Source organism: Chrysoperla carnea, chromosome 2, assembly GCF_905475395.1.
Source record: "Chrysoperla carnea chromosome 2, inChrCarn1.1, whole genome shotgun sequence".
NCBI lineage: Eukaryota > Metazoa > Arthropoda > Insecta > Neuroptera > Chrysopidae > Chrysoperla > Chrysoperla carnea.
In genome coordinates this window covers 28282499-28304615 of record NC_058338.1, presented here as the reverse complement: position 1 = coordinate 28304615, position 22117 = coordinate 28282499, and the positions used below count along the sequence as shown (strand labels likewise).

The window sequence follows — 22117 nt, the reverse complement described above, 5'->3', positions numbered from 1 at the left end:
CTTGTCATAATCATATGTACATATATACTGATTATAAGTATACGTGTATGTATTAGTAAGTATAAGTATATGTATTAGACAAGGACACAGAGGAACTCACTGGCAGTCTACTCTCTCATTCATCATATCGCAAGTTTTGAGCCATGGCGTTCTCTATGTATAATATTCTATGGGATATATACTATAATTACTACATCCGTGGGTATTACACCTGTAATAAACATTACATTGAACTGTCACCAACTGACAGATCACAGATTAATACGTCATCAACAGAGAGTGAATCAAATTCCCATAATTTACCGAAAATATGAAATATATAATATTTTAGAGTTTTAGACGAAAACGATAAACAAAGATTTCGTATACGTTAATAAAAAACGTTGCGTTTGGTAAGCTTAAGTTTCTGCTAGACAATAAATAATCAATTCTAAAAATTTTAATTAAAATCTAATTTTCTAATCCTTTCTTACTTGTTAGTAAGCTATAAGATACTTCATTTATTATTTTTATTCATATTTTTGGTTAATTAATACTTATAAATGGACAAACCACTTGAATTGAAAAATTATCAAGGGTGTATGTTAGGCATCACTGATGAGGCCAAATCAATTTGACAATTATCTTAATTGCAGGTCCGTGCGTATGAGGTAATCATGCCCAAACCTACAACCAACCCCCTCCCCCGAATTATAAAATAATAAAAATAGAAATCGTTTTAAAAATTTTAAATTATTTTTAGATTTATGCTAAGTTGTTTATTAATTTTTAACCGTCTTTGGCGATATCTATAATTCTATTAATTTTTTCGATTTTGTACTTTTTTCTTATTTTACTTGCCAAAGTTTATAATGTTTTGCCAAAACTTTAAATGCCTGTAAAATTAAAATCAACTTAACGTAAATCTAGCTAAATACTTAATTTTAAATAAATTATTTGTTTAGAATAAGAAAAATACTGAATTTTTGGTACAAAATGTTATTTTTTATATACTCAAACCCTGTTATTCTTACTTATTTCAACCGAATGCTAGTACAATAAAATTAAATATGTATAAAGAAACAAGTAAAAACAAACAACTGACTTAGTTAATTGTTGAAACACCATGTCATGTAAGTAAAGAACGTTAGTCACTTTTAGATAGTAACAGTCGTGTATAACACGACTGTGTGGTCACACACAGTTAACTGATATTCTCCTATAATACACACTATATAATGTTATAAACTAATTTGCGCCCTCACGAGTAAACAGTGATGTTTACGAAAAAATGTTTCAAGCAAAAGTTGTTTATTTTTTTATAAAAAACATTTTTTACACTTAAACTTTTGTTCTATTTCTAACGGTTTACATGATGGACCCCTCGGATCCAAGACCCAATTGGTCTATGTTGCTCATTTACGAACTCAATCTCACTTTTTACGTCCTGAGCACTCTATAAAATTTCAGCTTGATATCTCTTTTCGTTTTTTTGAGTTAACGTGATCGCAGACCGACAGCCGGATAGACAGACTACCGGAACTGCGGAAATAGACTCTTTAGAGGATTTTATGAACATCTATACCAAAATTTTGTTTGTCGTAGCATCAATATTGTTAAGCGTTACAAACTTGGTACAAAAACATTTTATACATGGTATAAAAAGTGTTGCATCTTTGAAATTTGGCACAGTTGTTTAAAAGGTTTTAACATATAACAAGTAGTCGATATTTCGGTACGAAGTTATTACAACCAAATAAACAACTGTGCCAAAGATTCAACACTTTTTTCGTTATAACAATGATTTTTTAAATAATTTTATTGTACTATGTATAATATATCCAATCTAATCAACTTTTACATGAACTCTTTGACACGATGATTCCAAAAATACAATAATAATCTATGTATAAAAAAAAGTGTTTGTGATAATAAAAGAAAATGTTCCGCAAACTTGGAAATACTCACACATCATTGCCATTTCATAATGTACATAAATTTTCATGCGAACAAAAGATTTAGTGAATAGTTTAATAATTTTCTATTACCTCTCTCTTCCATACCACATAACATAAAAAACTTTTGTAGTTAAATAAGTTGTAAATATTAAAAATAAATGGAAGATTTATTTTCAAATAAGAAAACAAAATTATAATAACGAATGTTTTTAGAAAAATATTTTTAAAAAATTCACCAAAAAAAAAGAAACGTAAATAAAGTAAATGAAAAATAAATTAAAATTGATTTTTATGTCAATTAATGTAAATATCTTAAATAATATTCATGTAAAAATTTTATGGTGAATATTTGTAAACCCTAAAATTAAAAACGAATTGAAAATTTAAACAAAAAAAATATTTAGATGAATAAAAAGAAAAACTAATGAAAATAATTTTATGTTTTAACTTTTATTTGCTATGTTAGTTTTTAATTACGTTTTTATATGTTACAAATATTATTTATTATATACAAAATGTTAATAAAAAAAGATGATATACAAGTATTCTTTTTATTTTGAGTTGTATACATTTTCTAATTCCTATATTATCCTTTACTGGGCTTTACCGCCCCCAGCGTTTTACTATCTAAGATTCGAAACTTTTTGTATCCAGTCATAGAGATAACACCATAGAGAGCTTCAAAATCGCCAACAATAAACTGTTGATCCCAGTAAAGAGAGGCAGATATAATAGGCGCGTATAGCTGAAAAAAGACAAACTAGTAGCGTCTAGAAACTTTCGTCTCTCTTATACGCCAACAGTTTCTGTCTCTTGCTGCGTCTATCACTGCAATCAGGCACTCAATCATAGCTGGTAAAGGAAAATGAAAAAAACCACTCGCATTTTGCTAAAACCTCATGGAATGTGTTTCTTAGGTGTTAAATATTCATAGTAATAACGCATGAGTTAGTTGCGCAAATTTTTCTATTTGTTAATAAACAATAAATTGTTTATTCAATGGAACGATCAATATTAAAGTTCACTTAAAAAATTAGTAATTAGGCAACTTGTATAACGTAAATGTTAAGTGTATATCAAATAATTTAAAACTATAATATATATATAACGTATACGTAATTCAAGTTGCCATTGAATTAACAAGTTATTGTTTATTAACAAATAGAAAGATTTGCGCCGCTGACTAATGATATTTGACACCAAAGAATCACATTCCATGAGGTTTTAGCAAAATGCTAGCGGTTTCTTTCATTTTCCTTTATTTGTAATATCATTATCTGTACTATAGGCAATTGTGGAAAATTTTAGATAGTAAAAAGTATCGAGAACAATGAAATTCCGTCTGGTATCAAAGGCAGCAGTGGAAATAATGTAAATTGAACCTGATATCCTAGGTGTATACATGAAACAATTGATACTAGTCAGCCCCAAGGTACGTATTAGATTTTAACGCTAAGATGTCAGTGTCACGAGTAAAAAAAAATGTAAGCCATACTTAAACAGCTCAGCTGATTTTTTCATTAAATCAAAAGGTGAAAGATACCTACTTTATTATACATTATAATGTGTACTCTTTTATATGTGAATGGTATGAGCGTATCTATAAGTGTTGCAAACTATAGTTGTTTTTTCTATCGATAGATAGAGTCTTTCTTAGTACTAAAACCCAATAACTGAGCTTTCCAATTTCTGCACCCTCAATTTCAAAAACGCTTCAACGTATAAGAAAAGGTTTCAGGCGAAATTTGTAGATAATTTTATCCTCTACAATTTTTATAATAAATGTAAATACGATTGCAGGTAAAGAAAACGGAATATTCTCAAAAAAACTAATTTTTTCGACCATTTACCTTGAATATATAAAAACACTGACAAGTGACCACATGTGACAACATTTATACTATCAAAATAAAGATTTGTACAAGTATTCAGCTTATTCCGTTAAATTTCGAGGTGAAACCCTAAGATATTTGGACTCAATTAATTTAGTTTGTCCAAACACACCCAATGCATCTAAAAAATTCGTGTTATGACCAAATTGTATGCAACATAACGAATTTCATGTATTTATTGTAACTTATACAATTCATATATTATACAGCATTGATTGTGTCAATATGCGCCTTCATTCTTACGCGCATGCACATTGTATTGTTATGAAGTCCTTGTGTTATTGTTGAAATGTAACCCAATACTCTGGACTTGGTATTATTATTAATCCGTTTTGTTAAATTAAAATAGCACCAAAATGAGTTTAAATTGTGAAAATAACTTATTCATAACTAAGTTATTGATGAATATCAATAATTGAGTTTCTAATTTAGAAAAATAAATAAATACATTTTTAGTGACATTTCTGTTAATTAATAATTAATTCAATGAAAATAATGGCTTCCGAATTATCAGCACAAAATACAGACAAAACAATTTCTGAATCACTATATTTAGGTAGTAATTATGTACCTGTATTAGATTTTATACGTAATCCATGTCAACAATATCATAATCAAAACGATTTTAATACAGACCAATACAAGTAAGTGTCATTACTTTTTATTACTCTATGATCGCTTAGGCTAATTACATTTTAAGTAATTATATCGTTATAATTTTTTTTTAAATACTAAAAAACTTTCAATTTATCTAACAATTCATTATAGAATTGATTTTTTTAGATACTTTTATAACAGCCATGTAGTACAGATTGCCTAGAATTGCAATCTTAAATGCTATTTATCTAGCCTGTTTTTAGCTATTTCAAAAATCAATTGTAGAGAAAGGGAAATTTTATTTCATTTCTTATCAATTGTTTTTCAACAATAAACAATTTTTATGTTGACACTTATTTTTAATACGCGAAAACTTTTTAATTTCCAAGATGTTAAAAGCAAGACCGAAACTACAATAGAGCAACCGAGATAGTGCCCTGGCGCCCTCAATTACGGACTTTCTCCAAATTAAAGTTGACCAAAAACTTTTTATGTAGCTCAATGGGACAAGATAGACTCAGTAACTTAACGATACTGTCCATCGAAAATCAAAGAGCGGATAATATTAACTTCAATAAAATAATAAATGAATTTGCTAAAAAAACCTTGTAAAACTTTTCGACTATATAATGAGTATCAAGACTGTTTCTTCTAGTTATAGTATAAGATGTGAATACAAATTTTTGATCGACAAAATATTATATTTTTTATGGGAACCCCCAAATTTGGTTTTGTCTCGGGGCCTTAGCAGCTCTACTTTCGGCGCTTTACAAAGGCTGATCTTAAAATAGTGTAAAATTCAAACGAAAGAGACCATCCGAACCATTATTCTGAAAACTTTAATAAAAACTTATAACTATCAAAACATGTTGCCGCAGAGTCTAAAATACTTACTTTTTTCAGTGATAAAAGTCAAAATTGTCATGAAGAATACTGTGAGGATTACAAAGATAGAGATACTGGTCCTATATTATACAGTGTGAATGCAACATGTACTTTATCTTGTTCAAATAATGATGACTACGACAATTTAAATGTCACAGAATGGGGAGCTTCTAGTTCTGATACAGCCAAAGAATCAACATTATCAGATCCACTCAGTAGTGATAAGCAATCTTCACCAGGTAATTAATTATACAAATATGAAATATAGTCGAACCTGAATCAGCTAGGAAACTGTATACAGAATGGACCTTCTTTTTAATATGTTATGACGTGTTTAATTGAAGAAATATTCGGCGTATTAGAATAAAAAATTAAGCATTATTTTATTTTCTACCTCCGTAAGTGAATTGGACTTGCGTCTGCTTAAGTGAGAAATATCCACAAGCGGGGAAAATTTCACCACTTTTGGAGGTTTTTCACTTTCCTCTCTATGGGATATTTCTCACTTAAGCAAGTACCAGACCAAAATGGGCTTACAAAGGTAGAAAACAAACACTAAATAAGTATCATGTATGTTGATCAATTAAATTCTTGCTTATCGAGATTAAATTCGATTTTAAAAATCAAAGTTTACACATTTCAACTTTATTATTTTAGAGTCGAATATAAGCCCTATTTCGACATCATCTGGTTCATCTGGTATACAAACAAGTAGCGGAACTTCGAGTGAACTATCATCAGGTAGCACAGGGAATACATCTCTTCAAGATATTATACCAACATGTATTTATATGCTATCACGAGTAGCAATTTATTTAGAAATTGATAATACAGCAAATGCCACAGTCGCTGATATGATAACAGCGATTTTAAATTCAGAAGATATATCCTTAAATAAACCAATAGCTGAAAATCTATTTACATTATGGATGTGTAGTTCATTTTTAGGTAGGTAATATTTTATTCTATTTAAATTTTTATTAAAAACTTCAATAAATTGAATTTGGCTATACACTTTCTAAACGTTATATACAATTACCTTTGGTGGGTTTCAAAAAAAATTCCAATAAGATCGGATCAAATTTGCCTGTGTTATCAAGGAAATCAAATTTTTTAACTTTATGGCGTCATCAAAATCCAAAAAATTTAATTTTGCTTTATCAAATCCAAATTTTATCCAATTTAGATAAACCAAGTATGTAATCCTACTAAATTTGGGCCATACTTTTCAAATTTGTGGTCAAAATAAACCGAGCTCTAATAGGTTTCAAGAATATGGACACCTGGTCCCGGAATTAGGCTCATAAGTAATAGCTAACGAAAAACTGATATCACAGCTGAAAAGAATGACCCAAAATTAGTGGGTTTCAAAAAAAATTCCAATAAGATCGGATCAAATTTGCCTGTGTTATCAAGGAAATCAAATTTTTTAACTTTATGACGTCATCAAAATCCAAAAAATTTAATTTTGCTTTATCAAATCCAAATTTTATCCAATTTAGATAAACCAAGTATGTAATCCTACTAAATTTGGGCCATACTTTTCAAATTTGTGGTCAAAATAAACCTAGCTCTAATAGGTTTCAAGAATATGGACGCCTGGTCCCGGAATTAGGCTCATAAGTAATAGCTAACGAAAAACTGATATCACAGCTGAAAAGAATGACCCAAAATTAGTGGGTTTCAAAAAAAATTCCAATAAGATCGGATCAAATTTGCCTGTGTTATCAAGGAAATCTAATTTTTTAACTTTATGACGTCATCAAAATCCAAAAAATTTAATTTTGCTCTATCAAATCCAAATTTTATCCAATTTAGATAAACCAAGTATGTAATCCTACTAAATTTGGGCCATACTTTTCAAATTTGTGGTCAAAATAAACCGAGCTGTAATAGGTTTCAAGAATATGGACGCCTGGTCCCGGAATTAGGCTCATAAGTAATAGCTACCGAAAAACTGATATCACAGCTGAAAAGAATGACCCAAAATTAGTGGGTTTCAAAAAAAATTCCAATAAGATCGGATCAAATTTGCCTGTGTTATCAAGAAAATTAAATTTTTTAACTTTATGACGTCATCAAAATCCAAAAATTTTAATTTTGCTCTATCAAATCCAAATTTTATCCAATTTAGATAAACCAAGTATGTAATCCTACTAAATTTGGGCCATACTTTTCAAATTTGTGGTCAAAATAAACCTAGCTATAATAGGTTTCAAGAATATGGACGCCTGGTCCCGGAATTAGGCTCATAAGAGATAGCTAGCGAAAAAATTACATCGCAGCTCAGATCAACAAAACAATATATTTTTTCTTATCACCAGTTTTTTTTTTTTAGAATTACAATTGAAACCTTCACATAAACCAGTACAAATTAGAAAAGCTTGGCGTTATTTACTTGGTCAATACAGTCAGTGCTCTACAATTCAACAGGAACGAGATGAACCGAAAGTTATATTCAAGAAGAACATTTTTTGTCCAAAACAATACGAAGAGAGAATTAAGTAATAATTTAATTATTTACACCATTGTTTGACAGTAGGGGAAAATAATTCGGTAATAGTTTTTGGCATATTTTGTGAACTTAAAACTTGGAAAGTTCACCATGAAAAAATTTTCCATGGAACAAATGATTGATAAAAATTTCACTCAAAGGTTCTCGTTAAGTTTTACGAAGCCAATTCTAGATTCGTTGACTAAAGCAATCTCTTTGAAAAAGACTAGCTACAAAAGTCTGAACTTAAAAATTTCTTCTTTGAGAATCACCTAATTGCTATGCTTCTGCTAAGTGGGCACCTCAAAAAAATGGAAAAATTATGATTCCCGAGCTCTGGAAATTGCGGATTTCAATGAATATTTCTTAATCCCTGATACAAAACACTCGAGCTTTTAGTGTACAAACCTGATTAAAGGAGCAAAAAGAAACATTTATTTCAAAATAATTAGCATTTTTGATAATTGAATCATTTTTATTCTGATGAAATTTACCATTAGATAAGTCTCTTTCCTTTTAATTTTATTTTTGAGATGAATAATATAATTCAACAAAGTTGAGAAACAATAAGTTACATTTTATTACGCAATATGTTAATAACGAATTTAAACAATTTGCAGGGATCCAAAAATATTAGAATTATTATATGCAGAAGCAAAATACAACATATTGGAAGGCCGTTACCCTTGTGAAACTCACCACTGTATTACTTTGGGTGGAATACAAGCAAGAATTGAACTCGGTCCATACAATCCACAAATTCATACAATAAATTTTTTCCGGTAGGTAATTATTTATAGGAAAATATCGACCTCTATGTGTGTGTCTATTATTATCGCTACAAAATTCATTAATTTTATCGACAGAGAACAACAATGGAAATTTTTACCAGCACACATTAGAAAAAGTTCTAATTGGATATGGTTACCAATTAGTTCAAAAAATTCAGCAGAAGTACGATTATTAGAACAATACAAACGAATTCCACAATCGGCATCAAATAAAAAACTTATAAGAAAATATTTAGAATTTTGTTGGTCGTTACCATTTTATGGGTAAGCAAATCATAAAATTGAAAAATAAACGATGGTTTCATTAAATAATTTATGAATTTTACAGAGCAGCATTTTTTCAAGGACAAATTGAACAACCTGTACGTAGTTTAACGAGTTTCATGATACATCAAGATATACCAATCTTAGTGGCAATCAATTCAGAAAGTGTCTATGTTATAGACAACGTACAAGGTGTAAGTGTTTGGTAACAAATAAACTTAAAGACTGATCGCTGAAAATCGTCCTAAAATCTAAAAAGTAACTAACTGCGAAAAATTTTTGTCTTATGAAGCCAAACGCAACTGCTGCCGGTTTCAAAAAAATTTTCTGTATATACCTATGCGTACTTCGTTACTTTTTTGTAATTTTCCCGATCTATCACTAATAATAATAATATGTTTAATATTTTATTTATAGTTTTTTTTTTTTATATATATCTACAGACGGTATTATTAGGACTCAAATATGAAGAGTTGAGTTGGGAATATGCAAGACCATCGCGTGAAGATAATAAAGATTGTTTACCATGTTTATTTTTACAATTCATGGTATTAGAAAATGGTACACAAGTATCAAAAATATTGCAAATATTTTCACGACAAGCACAAATGATGGATACATTAATATCATCGCATGTTGATCGATTAAAAAAGAAAATACGCCACCATTCAAGTGATCAAGTTGACGCCTCAATAAATACAATCAACTCAGATAATAATAGTAAGTAATGAGACCTAATATTTTCAAACTTTTTATCTCAGTTTTCAATACATTTTTGATACATATCATCCAAGGGTGGACTGGCCGTAGGAAAATTCGAAAGAATTCCAGGTGAATCGGTTAAAATTTTAATAGCTTGTCATGAATAATTGTTATAAAACTAATGTAATAAAAATCGCCACTAAAATTTGTGTTAAATCATTGATGCGAATTCTCTAGAGCAAGAAAGAAGCTCAACAAGATAAAATGCATACAAAAGTACATTGCAAAGTTCAAACAAAGGTAAACGGAATTTACTGATGATTTGATCGGCCACAAGTTTTTTCGCATTGAGTCGACTCTTCAATACCGGTGGCCCGCTTACCGTCAGTTCGCCCTTGAGTTCATCATTTCTTTTAACTAATCAGAAAAATTATTGTATTAATAGAAACAATACCTATTTATTTTGGGTTTTCAGCATTACGTTCAACAACAATGTCAATATACAATAATCCAGGAAGACATGATACAAAACCACCTTGTCTAAGTAATAAATTAAATAAATTAGTATTATGTACATTCGATGAAGATGGCAGATGTATTGGAAAAATGGGATCATGGTCATTTAGCTATTAACATTAATAATTTTTCTAATAAAATGTTATTTAAATAAATCTTTCTTGCTTTTATTTCAGTTTAATCAAAATCATATAATCATAACATTTCATTTTTATCAAAAAAATTTTGCTTAAGACTGCATATTTTAGCGAAATGTATTTTATTAGTGAAATTGGATTGTTTTAACATGATGACGTCATCAAAACCTAGAAAATGTTTATCCAATTTTAAAATTATTTTCGAATAAGCCTTTTCATCGATCTGCTATTGTTTCGAACAGTTGTCAAAAAACTATTCAAGTAAAAAAATAAATATCTTTTACCTTTATCAAACAGCGCTTTTGACGAAGATAGAAGGTATGAGATATGCCTTTACTTAAACAGTTTTTCTACATCAGTCCGAAACAACAAAGAATCGTTTTTTTTAACGAAAAAGTCTATTCTACTAACAACTCATGGACTTTCATAAAAAGGTAGATCGAAATAAAACCGCCTTAATCATGTAATAATAATATAATTAATTACCGAGTCTTTTTTTTTTTAATTTTATACATAAAATAAGTTCAAAACTTAATAAATACATAAAAAACAGTTAAATATACAAATTTACAATTAATACTGCGCGCAGGAATTAAAATAGAACAGATTCTTAATTATTATGATTAATTAGTAATTTAACTCATATACACCGGCCAAACATATACCGTATTATTACCCTCTTTGATGGTTAACGGATCACCTGGCACCGTATATAATGTACCTGCTGATAAATCCTCTTCTTTGGGTGTTTGTAATGGATCCATTGTTTTCACTGAAATTGATGCTTCAGTTTTTGGTATAAGTGGTATATGTACTTCTTCTTTCTCTTTTGTATTATTTGCAGGTACATTAATCTCCTCGGGTACAGGATTCACTGATTCTACACTCACTATTAAGAAAAACAGTAAAGAAAAATAAGTAAATTTTAAAAATTCATATTTTTTTAAACACACTAATTGAATAAATATGTAAACTAAAAGAAAGCAACAAAAATCGAATTACAAGGATGGCAGTCTCTCTGACAAAAGAGCGACGCATGCGGCATCAGAATCACGGAATAATTATAGCTAGATAAACAACAAATACACTATTTTCTTGAAATTCGCAAAAATTATTCACAGTTGTCCATAACAACCAAGTATTTAGGCTGGAATTCACAGTTCATACTTGGAATCTTATCACAAATTATTTAATTAGATATATTATATTACTTTTTAGATCGCTTTCAAATGAAAAATTTCAAGTAGTTTATATTTTTTCATACACTCTGTCGTACAAAATATGCACGTGTTTTACCATTTTAAGTGTTATAACTATAACTTTATATGTGACATTTGACATTGTTTATTTTGACATTGAAAGTATACAATGGTTCTGTTTGTTTATTGATCATCTAAGATGGTATAACAGTATGCCTTAATTAATGAATAAACAACATGAGGTTTCTTCATTAAGCAATTATATGATTCAAAGCAATTTACTCCCCAAAATGTCAGCCGATTATATTAGGAGACAGTACTTCACTCAGGAAAAGGTCTCATTTAACCAAAACAAATTTTAAAAATAAATTAAATATACATACTTTCAGCTTGATCCGAATCATCGGATAAATTTGTTTTAATATCATTCGAAGAACAGCCTTTATTGAAACGATCACGATTATGCGTATTCATATGCCTCTTCATATCTGATCGTACACGGAACGGTTTTCCACATATTTCACAGGGATGTGGTTTTTCTCCTAAATATGAAAAATAATTCGATTTTGAGAAATAAGGTAAACAAATAAAATAAAATGCATGAAAACTAACCTGTGTGGATTTTACGATGATTTTGTAAATAACTAGATGCACGAAATGTTTTCTTACAATATTCACACTCGTAATTTTTTTCTCCGGTATGAATTCGCCTATGTACAATAAGAGAATATTTTCGTGCAAAATCTTTACCACAATATTCACATTGATATTGACGTTGATTTGAGTGTAATGAGATACAATGATATTTGAGATCACCCCATTGACGAAAATGCCGACCACAGAATTCACATTTATAAGGTTTATCACCCGAATGTAGACGCATATGGACCTAAATATATATAATAATTATTATAATAGTTTACATTAATATATTTTTTCATATTTTTATGCAACTAATACTAGTAGAATCATCCTGATCTATTCCATCTAGGTACAATCGAAACAGAAGTGATCGTCCCAAACACCCTTCTCGACTATAATTTCTACAGGAAGAAACTTCATGATAACTTGAATTAGAAAGGGGCTACCTAAGCCCACTTTGATTTAATGTGTTTTCACGGAAGACATGCAACAGGCTAAGTTTTGCATGACACCACAAAAAGACTATTTAATCGTGCTTAGATTAAATATAAGTTAGGAGTAAGTCTAAAGATCTTTTATACTGCAACCAGTTTGTGAAAGTTTAGGTACTATCTGACTAAGATACAGATTGAAAAGCATTGTAGATCTTTTGACAAGATAATTTCGATTGAATCAAGTACTCAAAAAGCTTTCAAATCACCAAATCAACATACCTTTAATGCACTGGTGGCAAAGAAACTTTTTCCACATTGTTCACATTGATGGGGTCGTTCACCAGAATGACTTCGCAAATGATAGACCAATGAGTTACGATGATTAAATACACGATCACATATCGTACATATTAAATGACCCTTCTTTTTACGATATTTTTTATTTATTAAATCTGTAAAACATATGAACAAATTCGTTTTGATTAAATTAAAATATTTTTACAGGCATATTGAATTTTAAATCTTGAATTTCTTTCCTATTTGTGTATTAAAATTACCTTTTAAATCAGTACCATCATCTTCTTCAGTATCCAATTTTCCTATAACTTGTGATGGTGAATTTAATAATTCAGCTTCTTGTTTTAATACTAAATAACATTCAGACATGTGTTGTTGAAGATATATTCGTTGTTCAAATACAGAACCACATAAATTACAAATATAAGAAGTTAATGAATTTTCTAACTGAATTTGTTGTTCTTTTAATTGTTGTGCCTCTAATTCCTTTAAAATAAATTTCAATATGTTAAATTTTTTTTAATTAACATATAATTTTGTGTAGTCTATCTATAACAGAGTTCTTTCTATATAGTTTTTAAAGTGCTTCCTCCATTCGTCGGCTTGTACTGCTATGTGCAAAGTTGCCCGTTTGGTAGGCACATTATAGCGGAGCAAATAACAGGGGAACAAATAATAATAGTTGATGCAAACGAAACTGCGAGTCGCTCAAATTATTTTCGATTCAAATAATCGATTAAACTAGAAGTAGTTTGACCGTTCGATCGTGTCAAATATTTGGAAAATATATTTATGCTAATCAATCTTTAAAATAAAAATATTTTTCAAGTGACTGGGAATATATTATAATAGAAATGGGGTACGTGTGGTGCCCTTCAGCGAAATAATAAAATGTTGCTCCCAAAGAATCTCTGAACAGTCGAGTACACATAATTAAGATACAAGTGACCAATTTTTAAATGATGATGACTTAACTTCTTGGGCGTTTCGGAAATGTAATGCCTGGTGTCCGTAATTAAATCGTAAGTGGTCAACTTTTCAAGCTATGGCCAAAAAAACCTAGATTTGTTTACCTGGCCATTTGGAACAAGTTAGGTGTCCAGCCAAAACAGTTCTTAGTTTTTCTAGTTTATTGGACACGAATAAAAATTTATCACTTACGATTTACTTATGGCTAACTGGGCTGTTCAGGGAGTATTCGGGTAACAAGTTCACACTTGACAGGCGGGTATCTTAATTAATATATATCTTAATCAATACTACCAAAAATACAAAACTAAATTCCATGCCATGACTTTATGCAAAAATATCTGACGCCTAACAGTAAAACACACTACCTGTAAATCTGCTTCTGTTGCATGAAGTTCATCTTCTCGATACCACACTTTTGAATCATTTACAATAACATTCGAACTTGTTAATATTTGTTGAGAATGTGAATTTCGAATTGATACAATATGATCTAAATCTGAATGCGTTTGATGTCCATTTGTTAATACATTCACACCATTATCATTACTACAACTTTCACCATCTACTACAACACGTATACCTTCCATTAAATCTTCTGTTTCACTAAATTCTTCCATTTCCATCTGTAGAAAAAAATTATTCAATGGCGTCGTTCTAAACACTATCAGGTTTTCACGAAAAATGTTAGTGCCAATACAGCGCTTGATTTACGTTGGTCCATAATACTACAGACCGTTTTGAATGATCTAAGATACGGACCACGAGATCTATCTTATAACGTATACTCACAAAAAAACACACATTTTAGTATATTGTGTCACAAAAAACGCACATTTTAGTATAAATACGATGTGTAAATCCGTGCGAATTTGTAACACAGAGTGTACCTATTTTTATCGAGGGAAAATGAAAAATTGACTGATAAAAAATATTTTTGTGAACACTTACTTTATTGACTTTTGGATGCACATCACGCATATGTAAATCAAATGCTTTTTGTCGACGAAATGTTTTATCACATTCTGGACACTTAAGTGTAAATGCAGGATATGTTACCATCACAGATCCTTGTTTAGTTGTTTCTAATTGTTTTAAACTTTCTGTATGGAGTACATCTTCGGATCTCTAAATGTATAATAATTTTATATTAATAAATAATTAGGTAAAAATTTCGGCTTGCTGAAACTTCCAGTGGCGTAATTAGGATAAGAGCAGTAAGGAGAATATTCTAAAGGCTTAAAGTATACCTTCAGAATAAATTAGTCTGTATGCCTTTATCGTCAGCATATACACTTCCAGAAATTCTTGGCCAAGAAAGGAAGGCATATTTTATTCATTTCAATTTAAACTGTGTAGACAGTAGCTTCTATAAACTTACCACTAAACTTTAAATTTTACAAGTGGTTGTAAAGAAAACACTTTAAATACGAGAACTTTTGTAAGGAAAAAAAGTGCGCTTTATCTTCAACACTAATTACAAGCAAAATAGATTCGCAATGCTGTCTGTCCGGTAAATGTTAATTCACGCCATAGCCATGACTAACAAACAAATATTCATGGCTAATGATTAAAAAATTAATCGGCCATTTTTTCATTTTTTTTATATTTATTGTCGCTCATCGGCGGTCGCTATGGTCTAATTTGTTTATCTTGATTTTTTATTAATAAACTGTTTTCATTTAAAAAAAATAAAAGCTCCATTTCGCGCTTCTATTTTTGCATCCCTCCCATAGGATAATTCTAATTACGCCACTGAAAACTTACTTCTGAATATAACATACAAACCTGTTTCTGTACATCAATTGCTTCCGGTTCATAATGGTTTTTTAAATGTTCATAAAACAGTAATTGGCTATCGAATATTTGCGAACATATTTGACAATGAAATGTAATTGGGCCATTTTTTTGGGCCGAATTATCACCCGTTGAAAAATCTTTATTTAAGTCTTTAATATTTCGTACAGGTTCACCACATTTCGTACACTTTATACATTTCGAATAGAGATTTGAATTTTTTGCAGCTGGTAAAAGTTTTGTTGGATTAGTTTTTAATTTTCTAGATATTCGTTTTTTATGTGGCAAACTTTTTTTTGCAGAATGTGTTGCAATAACATCATCGTCGAGATCTGAATCTAAATCATCACTAAAATCTGGTAAATCGTCATCTTCACTTTTAATTGTGATATCAAAATCATTGTTTTCTCGAAAATTTGATGTTGCCGATGACGTAGATGGTAAAAGACTATATTTTGAAGCTGTTCTTGTGCCTCCAGTCATCTAAAAATACAAGATTATAATAAACAGGAAATTTTAATTGCTGTAAGCAGGAACCAAAAATACTCCCAAAGTTTGAAATATTTGGGGTTTCATATAAAAAAATATTGGAAATGCTGGGGGATGATAGTGACGCCGTTACTATCGTGATACATTAGATGGAGCACGATGTACGTGATGGTGAAGTGAAGCATGATGATGTACGTGATGGAAGGGGGGCGTTACCTTCCCCCTTGGCTCTCCATCTTAACCCGTCACTTGGTAAATACATTACATCCACGTCAATCACGCCTCTCTATAGCGACGCCGAAGAATGATAGTCTAAGTTATTCTGAACTCAAAACTGTTCCAATTATGGAAGCTAAATTTCAGATTCATTTCAATACAAAATTAATCGGAGTTATTTTCGGATTTACACTACAATTTAAAAATAAACAATACAAAACTTACATAGTGTTTATTATTTGAACGTTTGGTGTTTTTACTTCTGGAATGAGATTGTGATTTCCGTGGATTTTGGTTTAATATCGTTAAATTATTTGTCGAAACATTTTCATTGTCATTGGATATTTTAATATGAGCTAGTCGATTATTCTCTAAAGAACATGCGTACTGTGATATGGCAACTGAATTCATTGATGATTTATTATCATGTGAAAATAATAATTGAGTGTCAACTAAATTATCTTCCATGGATCCAATTTTATCGGAACCTATAAAAGAAAATCACAACGTAAACCTATTATAATTCAAACATAAAGAAAGAAAGCTGGCGACAAGTGACTACGTAGAAAAGTTGGAGTGACGCCATGAATGGCATACCATGATAATCCAACCACAAAAATGATAATACAGGAAAGCATTGCCATAAAGAAAGATTTTATACAAAATTTGCACGGTTCAATGAAATATGAATTATTGTCCTTCGAAGTCATTCAAAGCTAATCCACAGAATTATACATAAGACTGAGAAGTCTCAGGTTCATTCAGAGCCGATAATAATCTTGAAAGGTTTGCTTTCCGAGCTTTGGCCTAACTAAGAGGGCTAATTGAATAAATAAGTAAGTTGCAGTTAATAGTAGATAGAGGAACACTCCGAATTAGGAAACCAATAAAAACGACGATCTTTTGTTTAAAATATTTTTTCGAAAACCGAAATAGATCCGACAGAAACTGAATGCGAAATTTCGACTTTATTAGTTTTTTTTTAAATTCAATTTCTGCAAATTGTAGTAGGTTTTCGAAAAACTAGTTTTGACAAATCTTTTTCGAATTTTAATAAAGACCAACTTTCTAATTTGAAATTTTTGTCTACTTATCTCTTATCGATTATAAATATGAATTGTATTCCGAAATTTCATTCCTATTGAAAACCAATCAAAACTTTGAATAGAAATAAATGGGGATAAACTGGAAGAATTGTTTCCTAATATTTCAATTCAAAAATTTGAATGATTTTTTAAATGAATCGAACTTTTAATAACCGATTTATTTCGATGGATTTCCGATTCATTTTGGAAATCGATTACTAGAGAGGAAAAAAATGGATATCCTCCTCTAAACCTTAAAAATATTGCGATAATTATTTTTCTTTGGGTTATTATGCTTTCCTAAAGAGTTATTTTCATTTACATTCATTGCTTTTAAATCAAAACAAGCTTTAATATATAAAAGAGTATATTTGAAACGCTCGTTTAAGAATATTAAAATATATGCCTTTCGAAAAATTGTCTCAGGACTGGCAGAACAACCCGAATTTGATAGAATCGACAGTATTTTCTCGAGAGGATGAACAATTTTTGTCATGAAAGGAGGATGAATGAAAAATGTCATTCTTCGAATCCGTAGTTCTCTCTTCGTTAACAAAAATTACATCGATTCAATAAATATAAAAACTGTCAATCACAAATATAAATAAATTAAAATTATAAATATGCATACTATTTAGTGTAAAAAGACCTACCAATATTAGCTATGTTGGGCAAAGAATTGTGAGTAACTTCAGAACCATTTGAAGCCGATGAGACCGTTGCATCATGCAGTAATAATTGTTGCTGTTTTTGCTGTTGAACAAATTGTACGGCAACTAATGCCGCTGCTAATTTTCTATCCTCTTCTGTTAAATCTTGTGCTGATAGAATTTCCTCGGGAGGATACTGATCTGGAGGAGGTAAAACTCCAGACCCACCTGACAAGTATAAACCAGCTGCAGTAGCAACATCTAATAAACCACCCGAATCCATTCTTGGTAACAAATTTGTATTATTTGTATGAATATATTGATTCCCATCCAATAAATCTTTATTTGTACTAATTTCATCGGTTTCATGTAATACCGAATTTGTTGCAGACATTTTCATTTCAAAATTCGCGGGTCCGGAAACACATTGAGTTGAAAGCTTGCAAGATCACATAATAAAGTATATATATTTTCTTAAATTAGTACATATTATGTCGTTTTATTCACTGCTTTAATTCGTTTTATTGTTGTTTACAATTTCAAGTATCCATATTGTTTATTAAACATATAAATTAAATATAAAAATACGAAAAATTACTGTCGAATAATATGTATAGCAATATCTGACAACAGTGCTTCATAATACGGATGTGACGTTTTATGTTTTGATTCGTATGAATATGAATTCTTGAAAAATTATACAAACTCATTCATATGAATACATCAATATTACCTATTTACATATTTTTTATTTAAGAAAATGCTAGAAAAATACCATATCATAATAAAATATTAATATCCAAAAAATTTAATAAATATCTTCATATTTCCATTAATTGTGCCCTAGGGATTCTAACCAAATAATCGAACAAAATTATGAATTAGTTCTTTGTTTATCGATTCCAACTCATTAAAAGAGCATATAATGATACGAAAATAAATTGTAGTTAAATATATTATCTATAACTTAGCTAAATATCAATATATAAAAAATTGCAACTTTTGTGTTTCTTATCTCCCTCAAACCTCAACCCAGTTTCTATGGTCCGGCATATTGTCTTGGCCACAAAACTTAGATTTGTTGAAAATTTCAATTTCGATTTTTGGGTGGCCTTTAAAATAACTTCCGTACATATGGAAAGTATATTCATAAAATGGGATAGTAGAGAATGAACATAACTGGCTAAGGGAAATCGTTAATTTTTTCAGTGATTTTTGGGTGACAAATCTTTCAGATCCCAACTAATTTCGCTTAGGGCTTGTTAAGGTAGGCAACTTTCCAATTAAAACTGGTAAGCTAGCTTGAGTGGGGGGGGGGGTGTTCAATATCTTCTTTTGTTGATAAAAGGGCAGGAAAATATTATAAATCTTAAGTAAAATATAAAAAATGTATAATTAATTTTTATACCATGTTTATGAAATAAGCCAAGTTTAGTCCCAAGTTTGTAACGCTTAAAAATATGGACGCTACGAACAAAATTTTATAAAAGGTATAGGTGTTTATAAAATCACCTAGTCCAGTTTAGGCACAAATTACATAGTATGTATTGTATGGGAATATTTGTTAAGTGTGTGTGACATGTATGTATGTATGTTTGGCTATCCTCACTGTCTCAAATGGTATTTCAACAATCAACTCAGTCAATTGTTTGATTTCACTTAATTTACATAAGTTTTGTTTTTTATTTTTGGACATTTCGGGAATTAAAATATTAAAGTATTCCTGTTACTAATATCAAGCTTCCATCTAATAACGGTACAAATTATCTTAATGGAAATTTTATTACATATAAGTTGATTGCTTTAACGAATGGAGAGGATGAAAAATTCCTCGCTTTTTGTGATTGGAAGCCATTAAGAGCTCTCTAAAGAATGGAAATTCATTGTGATACACTCAATAGGGAATAGTCATGAAATTTAAATTTGGTTCAAATATTTTTCTTCCGTAACTTTAATGACTGGGCATTTCAACTAAACCATTATTTTAGTAATTAATATCATTTTAATTACTTAAAATTAATTAATAAAAGCACAGTGAGGGCATTTAAAAATTTCTAAAACGGAAATTTAAATTTTTATACGGAAGTGACATCAAAGTACGCGCTTGTCAAATTTGTTGACATAATATAATATTAATTACTTACATTTTATATGGTATTTCATTAAATTATACTATTCTACGGCTTTTTATTAGAAAACTTAATAATAACGAGTGTAAATTCATGTTTTTAAAGTGTAAATTATACATTGAACTGTCACCAATTGACAGATCACGTACTTATACGTCATAAACATAGAGCGCCAAAAAACTGCGTTTAAATATCTCAAAATTATAATGTATTTTAAATATTTTTTTACACTTAAATACAGCCTTTTTAAGCAGTATTTATATTTTTTACTTTGTTATAACGGTGTAAACAATTAATTAAAAAAATACATGAATATTCCCTACTGTTGTACAGATATTTGGTTTGGTTGTTGTACAGATAGGGTATCGTTAGACAGACCTGTGAAAATGGATAACTAAAACAAGATCTACCTTATAATTCTAAAAATTTTATTTATGAAAACGTATTACACAATAAAGATTCTTAAAATTATAATTTATTGTTGTACACCGCCATCACCTGTGGGCATTGTTCTGATGATATCAGAATCACCTGGATCTGTGATGGACATTGTACATACTCGGAAATATTTACCACAAGCTGTACCTAATTCAATATTGTTACCAGTATAATGATGGACACCTGTTTTTGCTAACATGGCATAATATTCAATTTCTGATTTTCTTAGTGGTGGTGTGTTGTTTGCAATAATGATTAATTTTGCTTTGCCTTGACGTAAAGTCTGAAAACAAAAAACTTTCTTGTTATTTCTTTTTAAAAAAAATTTACAAATCTTGGACTTGGAAGATTTCGGAATGGAGGACTTAGAAGTGAAATTTGTATCCCGTCATTTGAGGATGAATTCTAAAAAGAATATATCTGGAGAAAAGATAATATCTGGAAAATTAAACGATCATAATAGTCATAAATAATTGTATTCTTTATTTCATCTTTTTGACAGATTCTAAAGGCATCATCCTTAGATTATATTTGAGATTAAGAATCCTTTTTTCAAACCCTTAATAGTTACAAAACGATATTTAAAATACGAAAAATGTGACCTCAATAAAAGTTTTTCTACGAGAGTCTCATCTAAAAACCGGAATATTTGGGTAAGTAATTTTATAATTAAAACTCAATTTTGGATAATTCACTATTAAAAAGTTTTAAAATATTTATTCTCGAACAATTAGGTATCACGATTCAATCATAAAATTAAATTTTTCCGACAACATGTTTTTAAACTCAGGGCAAGCGAAATAAATTTTAGTTTAATTTTCATCGAAATTTTATCACAGTAAAATTAAATGTTTGTCTAGTAAAAAATTTCATCAAAAAAATTACCTTTAAGGTCTGTTTGTATCCTAAACAATATTTTCCGGATTTCATAACCAAAGCAAGTCGGCTGTTAATGCTTTCCATAGCCTTTTTCTGTTTCTTTTGGGCAACCATTTTTGCTATTATATTTTCACCTCCTAAGTATAATAAAAGTATTTAATGATTAATATTTACTCAGAAAAGATTTATCTCATTTAATTTACCTTTTAATATAAATAAATTACACACGTGGTGTACAGAAGGAAATTGTTTTACGAAAGAACTTGATTAGAATTATTACTAAAATGACAGTGCTTGGATTTAGTACTACAGTTCATATGAATAAACACTATTATGTTTCATACGAATTAATGTTATAGTTAAGGTATATTTACATTCACCACATTACATGCTGTATTCACAACTAACATGGAGGCGTATAATAAAATTGACCAAAAATACAACGTACATTACTTAATATAGGGTAGTTTGCACATATTTTTATACCATGCATATATATTCCTTTCAAAAATATGTATGAAACATTTTTTCGTAAACATCTTGTATAGTATGTATGTATTGTATTGTATCAAGTATTTAATATGTTCGCTGACGAAGTGAGAAGTCAACTGTTTATTTCCATTTATTTTATTTGTAGTAAAACTTTGAATAAAAAGTTGCTCTCATAGACCAACAATT

General features: G+C 29.5%; 3 protein-coding genes across 3 annotated transcripts; 1 reads left to right on the top strand and 2 right to left on the bottom strand.

Annotated features, from left to right (window-relative positions):
- The first annotated feature begins 4324 nt into the window (after positions 1 to 4324).
- On the top strand, positions 4325 to 10195 carry LOC123292609 (FERM domain-containing protein 8). The gene is made up of 9 exons (XM_044873323.1): positions 4325 to 4473; positions 5330 to 5550; positions 5969 to 6259; positions 7650 to 7815; positions 8426 to 8587; positions 8672 to 8860; positions 8925 to 9054; positions 9304 to 9580; positions 10038 to 10195. Exons 1-9 carry the CDS (start codon positions 4325 to 4327, stop codon positions 10193 to 10195), a joined length of 1743 nt encoding a protein of 580 aa, XP_044729258.1.
- Positions 10196 to 10792: 597 nt separating this feature from the next.
- Positions 10793 to 18577, bottom strand: LOC123292102 (zinc finger protein 888-like). Its single transcript, XM_044872636.1, has 10 exons — positions 17997 to 18577; positions 16484 to 16746; positions 15545 to 16036; positions 14708 to 14884; positions 14125 to 14382; positions 13048 to 13273; positions 12770 to 12942; positions 12027 to 12303; positions 11798 to 11956; positions 10793 to 11104 (listed from the first exon to the last, which is right to left on the bottom strand). Exons 1-10 carry the CDS (start codon positions 18391 to 18393, stop codon positions 10851 to 10853), a joined length of 2676 nt encoding a protein of 891 aa, XP_044728571.1. The 5' UTR covers positions 18394 to 18577; the 3' UTR covers positions 10793 to 10850.
- Positions 18578 to 20529: 1952 nt separating this feature from the next.
- On the bottom strand, positions 20530 to 21744 carry LOC123293224 (60S ribosomal protein L30). The gene is made up of 3 exons (XM_044873971.1): positions 21643 to 21744; positions 21446 to 21576; positions 20530 to 20843 (listed from the first exon to the last, which is right to left on the bottom strand). The coding sequence occupies exons 2-3, from the start codon at positions 21551 to 21553 to the stop codon at positions 20598 to 20600; spliced, it is 354 nt and encodes a 117-aa protein (XP_044729906.1). The 5' UTR covers positions 21554 to 21576; positions 21643 to 21744; the 3' UTR covers positions 20530 to 20597.
- Positions 21745 to 22117: the final 373 nt, after the last annotated feature.